Source organism: Acinonyx jubatus, chromosome X, assembly GCF_027475565.1.
Source record: "Acinonyx jubatus isolate Ajub_Pintada_27869175 chromosome X, VMU_Ajub_asm_v1.0, whole genome shotgun sequence".
Lineage (NCBI taxonomy): Eukaryota > Metazoa > Chordata > Mammalia > Carnivora > Felidae > Acinonyx > Acinonyx jubatus.
Genome location: NC_069389.1, coordinates 10,372,035 through 10,395,692, shown reverse-complemented (window position 1 = coordinate 10,395,692; position 23,658 = coordinate 10,372,035). Strand labels below are relative to the sequence as shown.

General features: G+C 50.4%; 1 protein-coding gene across 6 annotated transcripts in view; it reads left to right on the top strand.

Annotated features, from left to right (window-relative positions):
- GPM6B (glycoprotein M6B) overlaps positions 1-23,658 on the top strand; it is a 146,826-nt gene that overhangs the window by 87,014 nt on the left and 36,154 nt on the right. Inside the window, exon 1 of one of the 6 annotated variants that reach the window (XM_027054614.2) lies at positions 19,488-19,773. The exons of 2 other annotated variants lie outside the window; for them this stretch is intronic. In XM_027054614.2, coding sequence (XP_026910415.1) covers positions 19,713-19,773 — 61 coding nt within the window. In that variant the 5' untranslated portion in view covers positions 19,488-19,712. Of the gene's footprint in view, positions 1-19,487; positions 19,774-23,658 lie in introns of those variants that run through there. 3 more of the 6 variants (XM_027054615.2, XM_027054616.2, XM_027054618.2) reach the window with 3 other exon arrangements.

Sequence of the window (23,658 nt, the reverse complement as noted above, 5' to 3'; positions counted from 1 at the left end):
CTCCCCCACTTGTGTGTGCTTCCCCAAATAAATAAATCTTTAAAAAAGAAAGAAAGAAAAATAAACACCCATCTCCGAACCCAAGATCATGAAGATTTCCCCCTGCATTTTCCTCCGGGAGTTTTATAGGTTAACATTGTGGTCTGTGATCCGTTTTGAGTTAATTTTTGTGTGAGGCATATGGGTCTGACTTCCTATTTTGCATATGGACGTCCAAATGTCCCAGCACCATTTACGGAAAAGATTATCCTTTCTCCGTGCGATTACCTTCATCAAAAGTGAGTTTATATTTGCGTGGGTCTATTTCTGGGCTCTCTATTGTGTTCCACTGATCTGTGTGTCTGTCCTTTGTCAAAACCACACTGCCTTGATTGGTGTAGCTTTACAGTGGGTCCCGAAATGGGATAATGGGCCTCTGACTTTGTTCTCTTTCAGAATAATTCTGGCTATTCTAGTTCCTCTGAAGAACTTTAGAACGAGCTTGTTGACGGCTACGAAAAGGCTTGTCAGCCTTTTGACTTGATTGCATGGGATCTGTAGATCACGTTGGAGAGACTTAAGCTCTCGTTTTGAACATCCGTGTTTTTCTTTTTTCTTTTTAAAACTGTTCTCCTTTTTAAAAAAAAAAAACAAAACAAAACCTTTTCTTTGCCTTCCAGTTAGTTAACATAGTGCTAGATGAACCTCCGTTTATAAATTGGGCCCTAATCCTCGGGAGAGGCGTGCCCTGAGGGCACAGTAGGTTGGAGAAACCTCAGTGAACAGAGAAAAGGGGGAGGGTGGGTGCTGGAGAGGAGAAAGAGAGATGGAGGGGGGAGCCAAGGGTTTGGGGGTACATTGGAGACAGCGGAGAGAGGGAGGCTGAGCTAGGGTCGGTGACTGGAGCCTGGGCCACACACACGCAGGTGGCAGGTGTACTTGGGTCCCGTGTGGGGATGCGGGCCCCGGGGAGGGGGCGACGTCTAGGCATCTCTGAGAGGCAGGAGGCCACGCCAGCCCTGCGGGGACATGGTTGGGAGGCAGAGCAGATGGCCCCAGCATCGTTTGCAGCCGCCTCCTTCTCCCTTCCAGAAGGGAGAAGGCAGGAGCGCTTGGGCCGCCTTCCAGAGCCAGGCTTAGCCCGGGCCGGCGCCTGGCTCCATCCTGGTCTTGGGACAAGTTCTAACTCTCCCAGCCTCCCTGACCTTCCTTCCCTGGGGGCCTCGAAGATCGGCCTGAGCCATGAGGAAGGAAGGAACCTGTGCCGGTGGGAAGTAGGGCATCATTTTAATGCTCTCCGGGTGAAGTTATTTATTAAGGGGCAGAGTCCTTTCCAAGAATTCATTCTGAGCCAGAGAAATCTTCATTTGTCCCCCTCGGATCGAGAGCCCCATCTTTTGGGGACTTGATACATGGTGGCGTGAAACTCAAATCGTTTCTTTGGCCGGCCTCTTAGAGCTTTCTGGATTGGTGTGTGTGTTTTTATGACCTGTCCGGTGTTGCTGTCTGCTCTGCTGGCATCCCTCGGCGAAGACGCAGAGGACTGGGACGTCTGTAGGAAAGACAGCCTGCGAGGCAAGGTGCCCCAAGGTCATTGCTGTCAGCCCCCAGCCAAGTCTCAGGGCCACCTGAGCATTCCCACGGCCTCTCAGCCTCTCCCCCGCCCCCATTTGATCCCTGACAGTCAGAAACGCAGAAATCAACCTGGTAAGGGCGTCATGGCATTTCTTCATTTTGTCCTTCCCTCCAGGAGGAAGGGGGGGGAGGGAGGCGGTGCTCCATGGCAGGATTGGAGGGAGGGCTTAAGCTTTATCATTAATTTTTAAGATCAGAGTCTAATTGCGACTTAATGACAAGAGGGAGGATGTTTATTATACCGTGGCACAATAAATATTTTCTACTGAGTTTTGAGGCCATTCGAGGGACTTGCTTTAAGGAAATTGAAAACCACGCAAGCCGCTCCGAGGGAGGCAAATCATTGCAGGCAGACACTGTTGCTAAGAGCGGCCCAGCTTTATCCTCCCCCCCCCTTCCTCCTCCCCCTCCTCCTCCTCTCTCCCCTGGCTTTAAAAAACAGAAGCTTAAAAGCCTCCATTGTGTGCAGGGGAGAAATATGCTAATTTGAGGCCCGTTTCCCCTCCAGAGTCTTCTCTGGGCCTGTCATCGCTGCGATATGAATGATGATCAGGGGACAAAGGAGATGAATAGGGCGGCAGCTCTGTTCCCCCCTCACCACCACCCCCCCACCGGACGCCCACCTCCACCCCGGGGCCGTGGGCTGCCCAGAGTTAAGTGGGTTCTCATGGCTTTGCTCTATCCTCCCCCAGGCGCTGCCTCCTGTCGTTGCTAGACAGCCCCCTTGTATAGGGCACTCAGGCCGCCCCCTTGCAGGAAGGCCGCGTGCTCCTTATTCAGTGCAGAGGGGTGGGGTTGTTATGCAAGGCACCCGCGCCCTGCCACCTCCTAGACAAGGCACAGGCGAGAAAAGAAGAAATCCGTGATCTGAAATGGCAAAAACTTTATTGAGCCAAGGCCATGACTAAACGGTGATCTAGATTCTTGTGCTTTCCACGCCAGCCTTATCAGGGTTTAATAGCAGTCAAGTCTTCAGCTTATGCCTTTGGCGCTCTCCTTGGATGCATCGCTGGATTTTTACGTGTTTAACTTTTACTTTCTGTGTGGCAAATCGAGCCAGGATTTCCGTACAGTGAGATGACAGTGTTGGATGTGGACTCCCACGCTCAACAATAGGAGAAATATGTTTTCCTTCCTGCTCTGGCTGGCTGGTTTTTATGCAGGGAAGCGCATTGATTTAATTCCTGTGGGCACGTTTGAGCTCGGTTAGTTTTTTAAATGCGCAAATTTTATAACTGAAGAATAACGTGTGCATTGCCGAAGAGCCATTAAGACCAGGAAAAGTGCTTCCAAATTGAAATTCCCCATGACTCATTGGAGTCAATTTGTAAATTTGTCAGGTATACTTGGAATGTAGTCTATATAGCCCACGAAAGTGAATTTTATACCACCGTTTGAAGCTAGAAAATGAATGTTAATTGAAGTCTAGGTTTGTGTGGAGTGCTTAGTAGAGACTGATGGCGGTAGGTTTTAGGTGGGAAACAATAATAGGTCTTTATCGTACTGGTCTCTCATGTGCTTTTAAGAAAAAATTAGACATTGCATCTTGGTTCGTCTTGATTACAAATTCCGAAAAAATAAAACTTGGTAAATCTTTGCCCTGTAAACATGAGACGTCCTTTTACACCCACAGAACTTGACTGGATAGAAACTCGAGTTAGAGCTCATTCATCTGCCTCTACAAAGTAGCTCACACGCTGGACATGCACAGGTTTTAAATGACAGACTGTGTGGATTTGTTTCCTCCTTATTAAGGTCTGGGTCTTGTCCATTGGTGTGGTAAGCATGATTTCGGCTTTAAAGTCACAGCCTGCAAGCAGCGACCATTAATCTAGTTTTCTGATTAACATCAGCAGGCCAAGGATGTCACAGTGAAGAAGGGGACCCGCCACTTTTAGTGACGTAAAGTGCCAACTGGTAAGCGTAGCGAGCCCAAGACTCGTCTCGTGGAAACCCGGATCACAAAGCAGTGGTCCACCACGTGTTTTGTTCGTTCGTTGGTTTAACCTTGACAGGTGGCCCGAGATCAGCACTCAAGAGCCACCTTACTCCGACTGGCATGTCGCATGTGTTTGAATTCACTTCGGCGTGCTTGTCCGCTGCCACTCTGTCCCTAGCTCCCCAAGCTGGAAGTGAATACGTAATCTTGTTGAGCATTTTTCACATCTAGGAGCGATCATCTCCTTACACGTTTCACCATAAAAAATGTAAAAGCTGAACGCAACTGGGAGTTAAGCAAACCCCAGCGAGCGAGTGGGACGTCTTGCCCCTGTTCTGAAAGCCAGTGATGCGCAAAACCCTCGTAGGGTTCTTGATGGTTCCCGCCGCCACTGATAATGGTGCCAACTTGGAGAAAGCCTTGTGTGTTATAATGGCTTTGAGAAACGCATGTGTGGACGACTAGCTTTTGTCGACATTCACGTAGCGTTAATACGTGATGTAGTAGCCGGGCACTGTTCTCACCGTGCTGCTATCTTCTCATTTCATCTTTCCGGTCACTTGAGGGTGTGTGGACTGAATATTATCGGGCTCTACAGGTGAGGATTGGAGACTTAGAGGAATCAAGGAACTCGCTTCCCAGGTGGACTTGGGTAAATGGTAAACTCCTAAGGGTCTGGGACTCATGAAGACACTGAAATTCCTTAAGACATCATTGGGTGCGAACTGCTGTTCCATGTCCATCAGGTACCTGTCCAGGTGGTGTTTCCGCCACGAAGACTTCCTTTCCACTCGCGCCCTCCCCCCTGCCCAGCCTTGATCTGCCATTTGCCTGTGAGTTCAACTTTCTCCATCCGTACCCCATACCCATCCGACCGCCCTCCCAGTCCTCCCGTGGGGGTCGTGTGTGTTTCGGGGGGTGCTGAGCCCCAGGTCCCTCCTGCTGTCCGGTCAGCAACACTCCTAGCAGTTGCCCTGGGCCGGATGCTACACGGGCGCTGGGGGACAAATCGGACGTGGAACCTGTCGTGGACCGTCCATTCCGGTGAGGGAGATACCGTGTGATGGCAGCCGCCGTGACGGTGCCCCGACACCAGTGGGTAGGTCGGTATTCGCTAATCACGAGTGAGTGAGTGTGTCCTTCCCCAGATCCCCGCGGCTGCTTGCACGCGGACCACCTCTGCCCTCGTGGCTTTGCTGTGCCCGGCCCAACCCTTGTTCCGGGGCTGGAGCCTGATCAATGTGTGTCAAGTGAACAAATGAGCTGTGAAGAGTTAAAAGGTTTAGCGCTGGTTTTCGGTGTTGCTGGCAGTGAATTATGGGTATTTAGAAAAGAAGGACTTGGCTTTGGTCACCTTCTGCATGCATCCGACTGCAAGCCCTAGCATGACTTTAATGGAGAATTAACGAGGTATCTGGATTTTTTCTGAGGACGCGGTGAAGGAAATGCAGATGTTCTGGCTGAGGAGTCCAAACACTAAGATTTCAGGCAGAGCTTTCGATTCGAAGATTCGACTGCTTTTGATTCACAATAATAAAAATACTCATTTTTCGTGGCAAGAGTTGACACAGCGGACTAATTTCTGTCTTGACCCTGCTGAATGTATTACAACAGGTATAGCTTTGAAATGTGTCTCATTTCTTGTGAATATTGGCAAAAGAAATTACCAGCCATTAGTGGAAAATAATCCAGTAACTTTTAAAAAAGGAGTCAATATCCCACATAACTAATCTGACTGATCAGCTGTTGGGTGGGAATGTGACAAATTGCCTGTCCCTTTCTCCCATGAAACTGTTCTGTGAGCCCCAGGAAAGGTTACACAGCAAATCCCTCCAGTAGGATTTTTGACATTTTAAACAAGCTAATGATCAGGGTGGCCAATTAGACATACAAACGTTTAAATTTTCTAGATCCATATGAGGATCAGAGTGCTGTGTTCAACTGGTCCTTTCTCTGCCAACCCTCAGAAACAGGTGCTTCAAAAAGCAAAAAGGCTACAAACTCCCGTTTCGTTTTAGGATTTGAAGAATTGGCCTAAATCAAGAATTTGCTGGTTTTTCTCTGTTACTGCAAAAATTAGGGAGCCTTTCTTCTTTGGTGATACAACCACAGCAGCGGCAGCGGCAGCTTGGATTCTTTTAATACTTTATCATTTTAAGTGCTTAGAGGCATTTCGCGTTCCCCCAAAGCAGCCGTTCTCAGCTGTGGAACGCATCGCCCTCACGCGCTAGGATTCCTGGTGCAAAGTTCCAGTTTGTCGCCAATAACAAAGCACGGAGGCGTGAGTAATTTCCTTTTTATTTTGATGAATGGATGCATCTCTTATCATACACTGCCTTGCCCTTTGATCTGCTTTCCCCAGTGGGCAGGAATGGGTGAGATCTCAGTTTGGGAGCCGGGAATTTCCCACAATCCCAGGTTCTCTCCTGAGAGCGGGTAGAGCAGGTGACCATTATCCATCCATTATCCTGTGGCCGCGGCTGGTTGACAAGCTCCATCCTGGAGCTTTATTGCCTTCTTGGTGGGGGGGGGGGGGGGGGAAGCGTTTTAAACCCCGCTCTGATCTTGCCTATTAATCATAACAGCTACTTTTTATCGAGTGTCCCGGCTCTTGTGCAAAGCCCATGGCGTGCATTAGCTCGCTTAATCCAATGGCATGGTTTATCAGTGGCTTTTCATTAAAAAGATAAATTGATGTTAACAAGCATCGATTTCCAGAGATTTATGTTGTCGTTTCTGTTACACTGTCTTGGCCCAATACGATTTTGCTTTTAAAAGGTATTTTGTAAAATACATGACTGTCTTTGTGCAAAGATGTAATGTATATTTCAGGAAGAATTATCTCTGTCTAGGGCGTGCATTGCAGATCGGGCAGTTAGGCCTTATCCTAACAGAGTGTTTGCTTTGATAGCTGTGCATCAGGCAAAAACAAGAGCCTGTTTGGCTGTGAGTCAAGAGACCTGAATCTTGAGTCCTGTCTTTCCCAATTACAGACTAGAAAAGGAGAAAAGAGCTGGCCGGTTTTAAGATTTTCCTCCTGCTTTAGGATTCGGTGCGTGCGTGACGTTTATTTTAAGCTGGACCAGAAAATCAGGGAAGCACTGAACAAAATTCTTCTCGTTGTGGCTTCTGTGAAGAACTTCTAGGTGGACTCCCGTGATGTCGTGTTAAATGCCCAGGTGGTAAAACGGAGGTAAAGGGGTCGCCCTCTCAGGGCGCTGGGTGACATTGCCACCTCCGTGGCATGGGGGGCCTAGTACTTGGTACCTTCGTCTCTGTATCGACACCCATCATTTGGTGCCCCCTTTGAAGTCACCTGAGCCCATTCTGATCCCACTCGAGCACATGATTAAGTGACCTCAAGTCGTTGGCTGATGGAGAACCTAGAAGGAACCCGTTTTAATGAGCACCCGCATGTTGCCGACGTCGCGACGCCATCTGAATCCCCCAAACGGGGGAAGGGTTTTATCCCACGGCCTGCGGGGTCAGTGTGGACGATGGCACTCACTGATCCGGTGATCTTTAAAAAAAAAAAAAAAAAAAAAAAAAAAGATTTGTTTTTAGCAATACGTCATGCCACTGCTGTAGAAATTATTCGCATAGAATGTAGGAGAAACCGTGCCTGCCTGCCTGCCCCGTGTAAAGTCACGGGTCCTGTGAGCGGGCACTTGTCCACCAGTGCGTGTCTCGACGGCCTCTGTGGAGTGTTGGAAGTGCTGGGTGTCCACTCACAAGATAACGGGCTCTGGCAAACTGGTAGGTGACACAGGGAGGGCTGGCCGAACAGGCAGTGTTGAAGATGGAGAAGAGCTTGAATAAAATGGCTTCATAAAACGTTCATGCTCTCGGCATCTCTCTGGCTTCATTCACAGTGATTATCTCTGGCTTTCACGGTCCTCCATACACTGTTGGGACCCAGAGACGCAATTTGACATTCTTGAACAAAATCGTCAGCTTTCATATTTACCTAGTAGCTCGTTGGCCCCGTGACCTGTGTCCCGTGTCCATTCCTGAGGTCAAGAAACTATCCAGGGGCACCCGGGTGGCTCAGCCGGTTGGTTGAGCATCCGACTCTTGATTTAGGCTCAGGTCATGATCCCAGAGTCATGGCATCGAGTCCCGAGTCGGGCTCCTTGCTGAGCACGGAGCCTGCTTTAAGATTCTCTCTCTCCCCCTCTGTCCCTCTCCCAGGCTCGTGTGCGCGCGTGCTCTCCAAAGAAAAGAAAACAAGGCAGCTATACAGAGGTCATTTCTCAGATTTTGCCCTTTCTCTGGAGACGTACTGAATCTGTATATTCTCCAATATGAAGACACTGCGTGCGATTTAATGATGTCAGCTATTAGTAGATTTCAATGCGATTGCTAAGATTCACTCTTCATTGGTGGCCCTCCTTACACACAAGGTTCTTTTACGTGTGGCCTGCTGGGGATGGTTATTTCCTGCCTCTTGTCCTGCCTCTGACAGATGAGGTGGCAGAGGCTCAGATGTGAGCGGACCGAGTCCCCATGATGGCAAGTGACGGGGCCAGTGCTTAGTGGTAAATGCGACACGCTTCCCTTGCACTGACTCTGAATCTCACTGAACTGAACGTGCCTTGTGGGCCTCGTGGAATTCTGTGCCTGATAAGGCCTCACGTGCAAAATACAGATTTAAAGATCACATGACTAGGAATTCGAAGACCGTGACATCAGAGCATGAAACCAAGCTTGAGGCTCTTCTCGAGGGCAGGGCTCTCTCTGCCTTTTTTCCTTTTCTCTTTCTTTTCTTTCTTTCAATAAAAACCAGAGGCAAATCTAATTTGGTTCTGAGTACCCAGGTGTGGGCAACATCCTCCAGATTGCAGAAACCAATTTTGACAATTCGTTAAAGAGGGCCCTTGGAGACACATCTTTTTTAATCTCATTGCCTTATTCATCTTAGCCCCAGGGAAAGATCTGGAAGGATGTAGAATCACCAGCTCTTCCTTACTCCCTCTGCCTCCTCCTTGGACCTGTCGGATGGTGGTGGGAGCATAAGGACTTAAGGAAATAGTTGCACTTCGCAAGTATCACGTAGGAAGTACTGTTCTGAGGCCTTCTCTGTAGAACAGTCTGTTGGAGCCTGATGAAGGAAGTTCTCCGTGAGCCCATTTATCAGCTGGCACAGCCAAGGCTCAGGAAGGTCACGTGGCTTCACGAGGCTGGTAAATGGCAGAGCTGGGCAGCGAGGGGTGGTGGGCGAGGATACAGACATGGGCCCCCCACTCACTGGGGAGCTACGCCGCCCTGTGTTTCACCAGAGGTGCAGGAGGGGCAGGCGGGGAGCTCCGGACCACCATGTTTGGGAGAATGTAGCTAGTCGCACAAGAGCCTTTCTGAGCAAGTCTGGATTCCCTGGGCTGAGCAGCTGATGGCTGCTGATCGCCTAGTCAGCCGGGCCCTTGTGGAACTTTGACGGTTGTCTCTGACGCCTCAGTTCCCACCTGTGGCATCCGGTGGCCTGAGTCAAGGCTCAGCCCGGCCTCCGACCGGCTGTGGGACCTCGGCCAAGTCCCTTTGGGCTGCCTCGGGCCTTGGTTTCTCCATCCACGCCAGGGGGATGGTTTCGCCCACCTCTTGCCTCCGAAGGGAAGGCAGAGGTGAGAGAAGGTGGGTCAGAGTTCCCGTGGCCGTGTTGGTACGTGGGGCCCCTCAGGTCCCGAGTGCCGGCCTCTCTCCGCCCCTCCTCAGCTACCGTCCCATCTCGTGGGGACGCAGTGGGCCCTCAGGACGCCGCACCGTAGCCCGTGGAGACAGCTCCTGAAGGGACCCGGTCGTGTATCCCCAGTAGCTGGCCCTTGGCGCTTTTTCGTCATGACCCGGTGATAGCTACGGAGGGGCTTGAACAACGAATGGGAAAATACAACTGGCCCCCCGGACTGGTGATGCTCTCTGCTCAGACCAGTACGAAGTACGCGCTGTTGAGGATGGGCTTGGAGGGGTCCAGTTCCGTGCAGGGTCCGTGGGGGGAGTGTGTGCACCCGCCGGATCAATCGAGCGCCTTTATCAAGCGGCCTATTAGAAACCCGTCCGTCTACCCGCCGACTGCATTTTAGGGGAAGGTGGTAGGGACTCTGCATCTAGGCGAGAACGAGGCCCCCTTCGCTCACCTGGACTTCTCAGAGTTGAAAAGGGTCCCATCCTCTTTATCCGCACCCTGCCAGGCTCGTCCCGTAACTCGGCCACTTCTGCGGTGAGAATTTTCCTAGCCCAAGCGTCTCGTGAGTTGACCTTGCCTTTGAAAATGTCTGGCTTCCTGCAGCAAAACAGGCCGAAGAGAAGGAGACCGGCCTCCCGTGGGGTACCACACGGAGGGGTCGGGTCGGGCTGGGTCGGCACAGGCCGTCGTCTCCCAGCCGTGCGGGAGGCGGGTCGAGGCTGGGTGTGTCCCGTGTAGTGAGTTGCCGTGCGGGGACGCTTGCACTGTTGCTGAGATGGGGGCGGTTAGGTATGCGAAGCAGGGGGAAATGAGCGCAGGTCAGCCAGGGAGGCCTCCCGGAGGAGGCGGCTGTGGGGCTGTGCCTGGCCAACTGAGGAGGAGCTGTCCCGAGGACCCGAAGAGGATCCACCTCGCTGGGGTTTGGGAGGCCTGCCCTTGCTCGTGTGAGCTGGCATGCAGGTGGGGGGTGAGATGATTGGGAGCGGGGGGGGGGGGGGTGGGAATGATGCGTCACTCTTAGCCAGGGATCTGAGCACCCCGGGGAGGCGCTAATGAGTCAGGAAGCACGTTATCAGTGCATCAGCTGTGTGTGCCTTGTGTATATAGGAGGAAGGGGCAAACTGGCTTTTTTAATCAAAGCCCCCTTGTCATCTGGTCCTTGCTGCCACTCGGGCTTTAGGTGTGGCTCCATCACGCGGGGGTCCGCTTCCCTCCAATGCGATGAGACTCACAGCAAGGGGACCGCCTCTCTGCCTCACGCTGCCTCCGCCCTCTGATCCCTCGGGGTTCCCTGGGGCCTCGGATCCCCTGAAGACTCAGCCCCGCTTGAGTCCCCAAGCAATCTGGACTGAGGGCTAACTGCCTGAGACCGAGACGGTCCTACCTTCTGTTACGTCACCCCTAAAATGGGGCTGTTGTTACGTCCCTCTTAGGGTTGTGACTGGACTAAATCCGGTGATAAATGTACCCTTCGCTGTTATGCACAGCTCCTTTTTTTTTTTTTTTTTTTTAAAGAGCAAGAGAGAGAGTGAGTGGGGGAGGGACAGAGAGAGAGGGAGGGAGGGAGGGAGAGAGAATCCCAAGAAGGTTGTATGCTTTCAGAGCAGGGCCCAACACAGGTCTCGAACTCACAAACCATGAGATCATGACCTGAGCTGAAATCGAGAGTCAGACGTTTAACCGACTGATCCGCCCCCCCCCCAACCCCGCCCCAGATGGCCCCGCACAGTCCCTTTGAACCTCCCCATCCCCGCCACCTCTACCAAGTTGGAATTCCTTCCATCTTGGACAATCTTTTTCTTTTCCCTCCGTTTCCCGCTCCCTGACTCTCACTCCGAAGGCGAAGTGTCCCATCCTCCCGCCCACAGCTGCCCCTGCCTTTCCTGGGACCTCCAGTCCTCCGTGATCCGCCTCCGCAGACACCTGCAATCTTGTCGCTCCCCCCCCCCCCCCCCCCCGCCTCCGCGGCCTTGTCTGCGCCAGACGTTTTGGGACTCGCCTCCCTACTGCGTTCCTTCCCCCTTAACCTGCCTGCATTTTTCTGCCACCTTCCCAGCACGATCAGACTCCCTTAGAAAGCAGACTGCCCTTGCTTCTCCTCTTGGCACCCCGGACCTTCGGTACCCCTCTCTGAGCTGGTTTCCGTTCTGATCGTCCTGTTGACGCTGGTAAGGAAACGGGAATTTTCCGTGTCAGCGCCCTTGGCCGCGTCTGCCCCTTCCCGCGGCCTTGACCGCGGACCACCTCTTCCGTCACAAACCTCCCTCCTTCTCTGTGACGGCGCCCTGCCCGGGATCTCCTCCAGCCTCTTCTGCGTCCCCTGGGAGTAGTGCTTCCCCCAGACCCCCACCCCCACCCCAAATTGGTAGGCCCCTCGGGACCATCTCCCAGTTATGTCCCCCCAGAAAAAGACCTTGAAGCCCTGACTTCTGGTACCTGAGAGTCGGCCCCGATTTGGAAAGAGGGTCTTTGTACATGGAATCGTGTCAAGATGCAGCCATGCTCGGTGAGGGTGGGCCCTAGTCCGGTGGGACAGGTGGCCTTACAAGAAGAGACGCACGCACAGGGGGAAGGCCACATGACGACAAAGGCGGAGGTCCGAGCGATGTGTCTGCCAAGAACCAGCAGTGGCAAGAAGAGGCCCGGACGCGTGCTCCCCTAAGAGGCTTCGGAGAGAGCGTGGCCCTACTGACGCTTTGATTTTGGCCTTCTAGCCTCCCGGGACCGTGAGGGAGTAATTCCTGTGGTCGAAAGCCCGCCACGTTGAGGCACTTGGACATAGCAGCCGTAGGAACCCAATACGGACCCCGACCTCCCCGTGCGTTCCCTTCCGCACTCACCGTCCTTCGAGGGGTCAGAGCTGAGCCTCGGGGTCAACGCTGAACCCCCTCTCCCCCGCCGTGATGCCCGCTTTCTCATTTCTGCCTCACCGGTTCCCCGGTCCGGCGTGGCCGCCCTGACCACATCCTGGGCATCCATCAAACGGATGGCATCCTTTTGTAGAATTTTCCTCAGATGCCTCTGCTCGGTCGCCATCACTGTGGCGCACGTCGCGTGTGGCCCCGTGACCTATGGCGGCTGGCCCCGTGTCGGGATTCCCCGGGGGGATTTTCAGGCTCTCGTGCCCACCGCACACGTGCTCTGACGGTCAGACCCGGGTCTGTGGGGGTGGGGCCCCCGCGCGGGTGTTTGCAGAGTTCCCCACGTGGTTCTGGTACGAAGCCCCTGGCCGACGGGACGTCACAACAGCCCAAGCAAGCGTAGGGAAGAAAAGGTGGACTCAAGGCGGCGGTTCTCAAGCGGGGGTGACTTTGCCCGCCAGGAGGTGGTTGGCGGCGTTGGCCAAACTCCCCGATCACTGCAATGGAGGCGCTGGCGGCTTTGCGAGGACACTGCCGGTCGTCACACAGCTGACGAGACGACACTGGGAAGGGATCGGGCTCACAGGGGCTCCTGGGTGCTCCCCCGTCGTCCCCGGTGTCCGCGTGCAAGAGAAACCCCAGTGAGGACGGCCTGTACTCATCGGAGCTTTGTCAGAGTATTGGGTGTGAGTCATCCAGTCTGACTTGTCACTGTAGCTCTTAGCTTTCCGGGGTGTCATGTCCTGTAAAGGAAAGGATGACGAGTATAGAGGAGGGACTGAGGAAATCAGGAAAGAGAAAAAGAATAAGAAATCCAAAGGCATTAAAAACCCACGCCGGATGTGAAATGAGAAATTTCATTCCGGTAAAGGCAGGCAGGAGCTTTGCCAAATGGATAAAGCTTAGGGAAGGAAGGTCCAGTTATGGAAAAGATCCAATTCTAAACCATCGAATTCTCCATTTCTGGCTGTCTCTTTCTAGTCGTTGTGGTGTTTAATTTATGCTACATTTTGAACCCAGCACAGAAGTACGATTGCTTCTTTACGTAAAAAGTATCTTGGGGCACCTGGCTGGCTCAGTTGGCTGAGCGTCTGACTCTTGATTTTAGCTCAGGTCGTGATCCCAGGGTCGTGAGATCAAGCTTCATGTCGGGCTCCGCATTGAGCGTGTAGCCTGGTTAAGATTTTCTCTCTCTTCCTCTGTCTCTCTCCTTCTGTCTCGCTCCCCGGCTTGTGCTGTTTCTCTCTTAAACAAAGTATCTTTTCTCCTCTAAATGTAAGCTTTAAGAATTCTTGCAGTACTGGTAATCTTTTCCCTCCAGGCCTCTGATATCTGCTTCTAGGACACATCTTTAATTATATCATGGGGAATATAATGCGAAAATAGGAGTCACTTAACAAAAATTTCTTTAAAAACACAGTTTATTTCAAATTCATTCAGGCACACTAGAACGTCAAGTGGGGCTGTCTGTGGTTCTGGGGGTGCCACTCTGGGTACCGATTTCCTTTGCGGGGCACAGCAAGGATTATGCCTGGGCATGTGAAGGCCTTCTAGGCCCCGGAAACTGTGGAAAGAACAGGTCTCGGGGAAACTCACTGGCTGTGAGTTGCTTGCCTTGGTTGGAGGGGGTCAGCAGGAGGGCTTCCACAAGTGCTGTCTTAGTGACAAGAAGGGGCTGGGGGAGTCAGGGAGGCATGCCGGCTCATTGGAAAGGAGGGAGCATCCGTCACCGGGAGAGGAGAGATGATCTATAAAGAAACCCATCAGTGACGAGAATGGAAAAAGAGGTAAGTGGAAAGGAAATGAAGGAGGTTCTGTCTTGGATACTGAGAGGCTGGGCTTGGAAGGGGAAAAAACTGTGGGTTGAGATGTAAAAATTTCAGAGGAATTAGTAGCTGGAGTAAATATGGAAACCTCCTTCTCGATGATTGAATGACTCCCAGCGAGGAGTCCTTCTGAAGAGAAGAAGTCTGTAATGTGGTTTCAGAAAAGTGGAAAGAGTAGGCATGTGACACTTGTGACTTGATTGATAGCCTTGTGACTAGGGTGTGTGTCATTCCCGTGGGTTCATCCCATTCTTGATGAGTTCCCAGTTGACTGAACAGTCACGGTCACGTAACGTGGAACAGAGAGACTCGACGTCTGGCGTGCGATAGGTGCTTAATGGACCTTGGTTGAATGGACGAAGGAGGGAATGAACCCACGAGCCAGTCAGGTGACCAGGATGATGTCCATAGTGGCCTGTACAAGTCTCTCTCACTGTGGTCTTGTCACATTCATCTCTTTCATCAGTTACGTGGATCGCGGGCATGTGAGACACGTAAGGCAAATTTAGCAGGAGACTGGGTAATTGTGATTTATTGGAAGACATATATATTCGGTCTTCATTTCTGGCACAGAGCTTCCAAAACCCTTGGAATTTCCTGTAACGGAGAGCCGTATAGGTGCCTTTTTTGTTTTAGGTGAATGCGGTGACTTTTGGAAGCTAAGGTTGGGGGCTGGTCACCAGTGGAGCCAACCAAGTGAGGACAGGGTTGGAACTTTCAGTTCCAGCCTCGTCCCCACCCCCACCCCCACCTGTACCCCTGGCCAGTGATGTAATCATTGTGCCTCTGTAACGAAGCCTCCATAAAACCCCAGAAGGACTGGGTTCAGAGAGCTTCTGGGTGGGTGAGCACCTGCAGATTTGGGGACAGTCACGTGCCGGGAGAGGGCTCAGAAGCTGCGGACCTTTCCCCATACCTTGTCCTGTGCGTCTTTTCATCCAGCTGTTGATTCATATCCTTTAATATCACTTACAGTAAACCTGTAATCTAATAGGCAAAACGTTCTTCTGCGTTCCGTAAGCTGGTCTAGGAAATTCGTTGAACCCGAGAAGGAAAGGGGGTCATTGGAACCTCTGCTCTATAGCTGGTCAGTCAGAGGCACAGGTGACCTGATGCCACGCCCTGGGCACACAGTGTCAGAAATGAGCTGACTCGTAAGACCTCCTGTTGGTGTCGGGGAGCTGCTTGCTGGTGTGGGGAACCCCACACGTACACACACGCAGCGGAACTGGCGGCCAGAGTCGTCAGTAACAAAATAAAGCCCGGGAAGATATTCCTGGAAGGGATCGCAGACGAACAGTCAAAATTCTCTTGACAAGTGGGAAGCTGGCCCAAGACAGAGAGGCAGAGGGGGGTCCTATTCTGAGTGACGATGGTGGAGGCGCCCGAGGTGTCTTGCTCCCACACCATCCTTCACCCAGAACTCTTCTTGAGGGAGTTCCAGCGACGACTTGGTAGTAAAGGTTACTTTCCACTTGTCAGCCCTCCCCCTCTTTGTTCCTTCTACCGTGTTGGACGACCCGCGACGCGCACGTTAGGCCCCCGTGGAGCGTCTTCTGCTCGAATTCTGCTTTGGCCTTGTTCCCCAGCTTTTCTCATTTTTCCTCCTTAGCCTCTTTCACCCTCCCTTTCAAGTTTTCCCTGTCCCTTTATTTTTAAGAGACTGCGCCCCTTAAAGTCTGATCTCAGAGTACGTCTGGTCTGTGTCCTCCCTGGCCCCTTGTTCACCATTCATTTACAGGTTGAGGGCCTCCTGCGTGCCGGGGACCGTTCTAGGAGCTGGTAGTACACAGCAGAGAGCAAAACAGACAACACTTGTCCGTGCGGGGCTTCTATTGTAGGGGGAAGACAGTCCGCAGGGAAATGCCTGGATGGATCGGTGTTGGGTCATGAACATCTAACCCAGGTAAGGGGACTGGGCCCGTCAGGGTTACTCTCACAAGAAAGTCAGGGACAGTCCCCGAGAAGGTGGCATTTGAGCAGAGCTGTGGCCTTGTACTCCCAAGTCTCTGGTCAGCCCCTCTCCTTTGGAGCCATGTTTCCGGACAGCTCCCCCAGGGTGTCCCCGCGTACCCCAAACCATCCGGGCTCATCTCCTTGCCAGACGTCTTCCTCCTCCTCGTTGGGTCCCCATTTTGGCTCATCCCGCGACCATCTCTTCGTTCATCCAGGCTGGAGACTGCACACTCCTCTTCTCCTTTTCCATCCCCGGGAGGCGTTAAGTATCCAGGGAGATGTCCTCAGGATCCTCCCCTCCTCCCCTGGCCTTAGTTTGGACCCTCCGATCTCTTGCTGGGAGATTCCTCATTAGTTTGCAGGCCCCAGCCTGCCCCTCTGTCTTTTACGGCCCCGCCCTGCCCCTGCCCTGCCCCTCTGTCTTTTACGTCACGGACCCCATGACCTTTGTAAAGCACGGATGATCTCTGTTTGCAAGCCTTCCCTCCCCACCTGCTGCCTCCAGGATTAGCAAGGTGGTCTGTTCAACCCCCCTGATCCCCAGCCCCATCCCTTCCTCTCCCTCCCGCCCCTCACCACCCCAACACACACACACACACACACACACACACACACACACACACACACACACACACACCCTGTGCTCTGGACCCTCAGTCAGAAAAATCAGCTCCCCCCCCCCCCCACATGGGCCATCCCTTTTCCTTTTTGTGTGCTTTCCAGGTTTTCCTGGGATGCCCTCCCCTTCCCTGTTCTACCTTCCCTTTCTCTACCCTGCCCTGCCCTTTCCCACTCTCTTTCCCTTCTCCATGCACAGCTTTCCCCAACTTCTCTTTCCCGCCTCTCATCTTCCGTGTTGTGATCCTGGAGGGCTTGCGGGGGATTGCCCAGTTACGAGGGTTCACTGTGGCCCCTTAGTCTGCGGGTTACCTGGAGACCGGCACCGTCTCCTGCAAAGTCTGTGCTCCCCGCAGGGGTGAGCGCGTAGAAGGTGCTCGCCGAACCGGCCACAATTGCCTCAGAAATGTTAGAAATGTATGCTCTTCTCTCTTGCTGTTGATCATTTTTCTATCCCGCTTTTTTCCAATTCAAATGGTTTTTCATAGACCTCAGTGAGATTTTGAGGCTTCATATAAAGTTACAAAGGTAACTTCTAGAATCGTCCTACGTCATCAGCCTGACGAAAAGGAAGCGGTGAAGTTGTGAATAAGGCAGAAATGGTGCATTTCTCATTTGCATATAGTTTTTCAAGGTGAAAGTAGATGGAGGTGTCAGCTGGAGAATTTGTGACTATTTTGTCCGATGGTTTTGTTTTCTAGGACTATGATACAGAACCAGAGTTGTACTTAAATTTAAAAACTCTTCCGTATTTAATGCAGAGCATCTTCCATATTCTGCCTTCCTACTTTAACAACATTTGAAAATAATATTCTTTTTTTTTTATGTTTGTTTATTTTTGAGAGAGAGAGCACGTGCGAGTAGGGGAGGGCAGAGAGAGGAAGACACAGAATCCGAGGCAGGCTCCAGGCCCTGAGCTGTCAGCGCAGAGCCCGACACGGGGCTCGAACCCACGAACCGCGCGATCACGACCTGAGCTGAAGTCAGATGCTCAACTGACTGAGCCACCCAGGTGTCCCTAAAAATAATATTCTTAAGTAATAGTCAAAAAAGTATTCTATTCTGCCAGTTCTCTAATTGAATGGTTTCACTAGATAATTTTTAAATAAAACCAATACCAGAGCTAATTACGATCGTCCGCTCTGGTGCTGAATTGACATTTGTTTTGGTTTTCCTTCTCAAACTGCCAAGGGAGAACAGGCCTGTCACAAAAGTTTCCATCGTTTGGTCTGAGTGCACACAAGGAGTCTTTGCAAAAATGTTTAAGACTGTCCTGTTCGGACGTATCGTCACGTTTTCCCACGGAGGCAGTTGCATCGCAAATGAATCTCTTTTTGAAGGTCTGAAATTGTAGGCTGCCGTGCTTCTCACTTCTCTCGCCATGAGACAATAAAATTGTCTGGGGCCATAATTTAAAGGCATTGTTGATTGTGGGTGTGGACTTCTAGGAGGATGGTTAACGTGAAAAATGAGAAGTAAAATTAAAAGAAAATGTTGGAACAGGCCAAACTGGTTTTCAACATCTTTTCTGGCTCACGGGGGGGGGGGGGGGGGGGGGGGGGAGGGGGGGGCAGGGGTATTGAATGTAGAAGGCTTTGGGGATTATCTAAAACTAAGGCATTGAAAGATCAGGGTGTGGGAGGATTTCCATTCAGGATCTTACACGTTTTTTTTCTTAAGTATTGAGTGACAAAGCATCAAACCTGGGAAGAGATTTTTTTTTTTTTCCCCTGAGACAATGGCCTCTGACTTGGCTTTAAGTTTGCTTCTAAGGTGGGTGCTCAACCCAACCAACTGTCAGGCTCTTCTCGGTCAGGGAAGCCTTCACCCTGTGGTTTTCAGTATTCATCCCTCTAGTTGACTTGAGCTTCTAGAAAGATCTTTAATAGAGACGGTGAACGTAAGTGGGTCAATCAAATGTTTAAATCATGGTACAGAGACCAGCGATGCTTGGAAACATGCGGCTTATGACCATGATAAAGGCTTTTATATGCTTGGATGGGCTGAGAACTGTGGTCCCATAGTATCTGGGTACGTAAGAAGGCTTGTGAAACCGGCAGTCAGTCATTATTGGCACAATAATAGCCTTTATGCCGAACATTTAGAATGCTCTTGAAAACACCCTTTTGACTTTGAGGGAGAGGTTCTAATGAATACAGCTCTATGTAGAAATAATCACGTCCAGTAAGAAAAACCATTGTATTTCCATTTTCATTCCAAGAAGCCACCAGAATGTCAGCCAGATAGGCTTGTAGCATGTTAGGCTTTTAAATATGGAGGGAAGGAAACCTTGTTATGAATTGGGCATGAGCTAACGTGTCTCTTACTGTCTCGTATGTTAGTTACAGACAGAGAACAGATTAGAATTCTAATGCCAAATTGCATACAGCTATTGTCAAATCCACGTTTCTGATTTTCTTCCCTCTGATGTATTTTTCTGTCTTTAATATATATATATATATATATATATACACTGTAATATATGTAATACATAATTGTATCATATATTAATATTATTATATATTTTGCAAATCTAGCTAGCTAGCTAGAGACTGCATGGAAGACAAATAGGAAAGGAAGCAAGTAAAATAGAGACCATGGGCTAGTCCTCTGAGTGTATTCTGCCGGGGTCGGGGTAAATGAACTTGACTCAAACTGTGATGCCCCATAAAGGGGTCCCCCCCACCCCGCCCGCCCCCAGGAAGGACTTTGCGGTGGGAGGCCTGCGTTCTCCCAAGAGAGCACACGTCCCGACCCCGCTGAGTCACATGGTGGGAGGGGGCTCTCTCCCTTCTCCTCCGCATCCCGTCCTCTGATGCCACAAATGTGTTCTTCTGCCCTGGGAGAGCTGATTAGCATTCAGCGGGCGCAGTTGGCCGGCAGCTGGGGGGCGCGGGTGGGGGGCGGGGGCGCGGCTGTCCCCCGGGAGGGAGCCGCAGTGGGACGGGCCGGGGCGCGGGACGGCCGCGTTATAACTGGGATCCTCGCTGACGTGTGGCCGCCGGCTCCTTGGCAGCTGTGGCTCTGGACCAGTAGGCAGAGGGAAGCTGCCGCTGACGCGTCCGTTGCATCTTGGAAGGGACTGTAATCCACTGTAGTGAGAACAGAGCCTCTCAATCACGCGGTGTAAATAAGAGGTGGAGGGGGAGTCCAGGAGAAAAGGAAGAGGAGGGGAAGAGTGTGTGTCGGGGGAGCGGGGAAAAGCATTTTTGGTGGATGGTATGAAGCCAGCCATGGAAACTGCAGCCGAGGAAAATACTGAACAAAGCCAAGAGAGAAAAGGTACCCAGCGCTCCGACAATAGCCGGTTTCAAGCTTTTCACTGGGGGTGCTTGGAGAGGGGTAGCCCGGTTTTGGGTCTCTTGTACAATAGTTCCGAAACAATCCCTCTGGCATGGTCTTGCTTTCGGGTGGGTTGGTTTTTTGGTTTTTTTTTTTTTTTTTTTGTCCTCCAGGCTGAGTTAAATTCATAGAGCAGCCTTTCTTCTGCCCATTCGTGTTCCAGATCTTCCTGCCCCATATGGGATTTCCCAGAAGGATGTCCGCAGTTTGTCACCCTGGGTAGCTGGATGGGGGAAACGGTCTTTTTGTCTTTTTCATTAATCGAATGAGTCATAACTTAGGTCCCACGTTCTGCATGTAATAGTGCGGGGACATGAAACGCGTTGTTTTCTGCTCATGCCGAGGACGAACCGGAGGGGCACACGTACTAAATATGCTTGGGTTCCGCTGACGCTGTAGTGATTTGGGACATTTTCTGATTTTCTTACTGAATATGATTGTTCTTTCCTGACTGTGACACGTAATAACCCTTGACAGTTGGAGCTTCAGAGAGGAGACGTCAGCTCTGTCGCCTAGTGCTGATGGAAAGGGGCGGAGGGGAACCGGGAAAGGTCTTGTCCCCTTAAGGGGAATGTCATCACGATGTTGACACAGGGAAGGGCTTTTCGAGAGAAACAAGTGTTCTGCGGTAAGAAAATGGCAGAAAACAGGAGCTAAAATTAATCTGTCTTTTGCTAGATGGAAACTGATGTCAGGCGTGAGACCCCATGGCGTCAGCTCAGCCACCGTTAAATTACAATGCGGCGAGATGCGTTCACCTGTCTCCCTCACCCAAACTTACAGGCCCCCCTGAAGGATACCCCATTCTACACCTGCGGTGGCTCTCGTATCACCAGCCTTCACGCTCGGGTTATCTCCCGTGGCCCTGGGTCCACCGACACTCGCTAAGCAGTAGTGATTTTCCAGTGCGAGGGCACAACTCTGTTGTGCTTATGGATATGTCGGTTGGACTCTCTGTCTGACAGCAGGCTTGGCTACAGGCTGCCTGTTTATAATTTCTGTGGAACTGCTTCTGTAAAGGGCACTCTGATAGACGACGTACCCTAAACGGAGCAGTTTCATTTTTGAAGTAAATTTCAAAGTTGAGATAAAATAGGCACCACGTGAAATGTGCCATTGCAGCCGTTCTTCACCGCGTCACTCAGTGGCATTAGGTACGGAGCGTTTTGATTTTAACATTGGTAGTTTGATTCAATCCCTGCATGAAACCTACCCGCCCTCACCAACAAAACAAACAAACAAAAGCCGTGCCTGGTCTCGTATGTATTTTCAATTTATAGGAGGACCAAACAGCCATCAGAGAAGCTCTTGGGAGTATTTATGAAGCTTGAGGAATGGAGATAAAAGTAAAAGATTCATTTCCGTGACGACTGGAGATGAAGTTCAGGGGGGCATGATAACGTAACAGCGTTGTTGTGAGGAAGTCTCTCGGAGTTCATAGCAACGTTTCTCCGAGAATAGACGACTTCATCTAGTGCACGCTTTTTGTTCATACTGGGTTTGCCATATTGAGAAACCAAATTAACCATTGATAAGCCATTAATAAAACCATCACGGCCTCCGCAAAAACATACCTTTCTTTTTTTTCTCCGCAAAAGCAAGCGAGGAGCATACACCCAATACAAAATCCTTACTACACAGCCGTGTTTCTCCCCTTCGTTGAGTCTTCATGGACTGCTGACACTTTACGTCAGTTACATACTATTTAATACCAAATCGGCAGGCTGCACCACATCGATTGACTGTCTGTATGTGAAAACTCGTTAGTTAGCTATGGTTTTAGAGACAAAACTAGAAGCAAAAGATAATTCCTGGAGGAACTCTAAAAATTGCCAAAATTGACAGACACTGGCTGCAGAGGCCGTTCACAAGTGCCAGGTTAACACGAGGTCTCGTCACACGTATAGTACGGGCTCGAGTGAGAATACCGGCCAGGTCAGGTGTTTGGCCAGCACCCCCGGGGGTTGTGATCACTCTGTGACCCGCCATAAATGCTGATTTGGAGGATGGCTTAGCTACTGATCTTCGTGTAGACGAACAAGTTCATATGCCAGCTGCACCCAAGTCAAAACCCACACAAGTATCACCTTTGTCATTTTCCAGTTTGCTGGCCCCTTGTCATTCTAGGTGCACGCGCGCATACACACACACACACACACACACACGAAGTTGACAGAAATGTTTCTGCCCGCTTGTCACTCTAGTGTTCCTTCAGATTTAATTTGAAATTTATAAGACAAATGTTGACTTCCTTGAAATATACATGTAAAATTCTGAGATAATTGGAGAATGCATTATATAATTCTTGAGCTGGTGGATCTGGTTTTTTTTTGGGGGGGGGGGCTCATTTAAGCCTTGCAGCAAGGGATTTAATTTACGAAATTTAATCCTATGCATTTTGTCACTCCCCACAGTTTTTCATGCACGTCTATTTCCCCCCCCCACCCCACCCCCACCCCCCGTTCCTTCTTTCCCGTTTGCTTTCAGTAGTTAGTGCTAGGGACCAGACCTGCCTCTTAACTTGGGGTGTTATTGCCCAATGGCTAGTACCCAGTAGCTTAGGCAGTCTCGCTTCGGAGAATTATTTGGATTATTATTAAGAATATAAATTAAACTTAGCTTTATAAATTGACCTCGCCTTTTTTAGCTGGCCTCCCTTCCTTCAGCAGGACAAAGGGAGCTGTGTCTTGAAATCAGAATGACCGTGTTCCAATTTTGAACAATAATCACCTAAATCCAAAAAAAAAAAAAAAAGCATACATGTTTTTGAAACCGCCTTCTTGCTTTTGCCGCAGAACACTTCTGGGAGGTCAGATTTCCCAAGAGGTATTTAGTGATCTCCAGAAATTTTTAAGGAAAGCAAGCGGGTCTTGTCAGATGGACGTAAGGAATGCCAGGTTATTACGAATAACCGTTTTTACATTGGAAGCATTAAATTAAATCCAAGTATGAGGATTGAGTAAACAGAATCGCTGAAATGGAATAAGTAGAGGAAATGAATAAGACGGAATCAAAGGCACTAGCTCATGGGCCTCAATAATGAAGACAGGGAGAGCTATGTTTCTATTTATTTCTGTGGAGTATTACTTGATATCAATTCATTTGTGAAGACCAGTGCATCTGGAATTGCTGGGAGCACTCAATCAAGGGGCAGAAAAACAATCGAATCAATTGCCGTATTGTGCAGAAAAAAAAAATCTGTGCTGCAAATTCTTTCATTACATGTAGGAAATCGGAGTCTACTGAAACAATTAGAGTCGGGCTAGTTAAGCGCCGGGAATCACGGCTGAAATGATTTTGAGAGTCCCACACCTCAGACCACCTGGGAAGGAAAACGCAGCGAATCGGAAATGATGCGTAATTAACAACAAATTCTAGGGCGTAAGCAGAGTGAGGCACGAATTCGAATTGCTGGCTTGTGTAGAAAATGAACACATCCATTTAAATGTTTTGATCGCATCGATGTCATGCCTTACGTGTCTCGGTTTGTTCTTTGTTGCTTTAAGTTAAGCGCGTACCCTTTGGGCCCTCTTCCTTTTTGTCTGGGAAGAGAAGCACTCTTATGGAATATATGGCCTGCGTGCTAAAGGCCCCGAGGGACACATTTGACACGTTACACTCTTCGTGGTGATCTATAAATGATTAGATTTTGAGGGCTTTTTTTTCTTGACATTTAATTATATGAATATGGTACAGAGAAAGTTTTAGGTGCGGTTTTCCCCTTTTAAGAACCTGCCAAAGAGGACGTTTGAAGACAGGGTGTCTGGGGAGTAGGCTGTAGAGAAAAGCAGGGTTTCTTATTTTTATTTTTATTTTTTTTTAGAC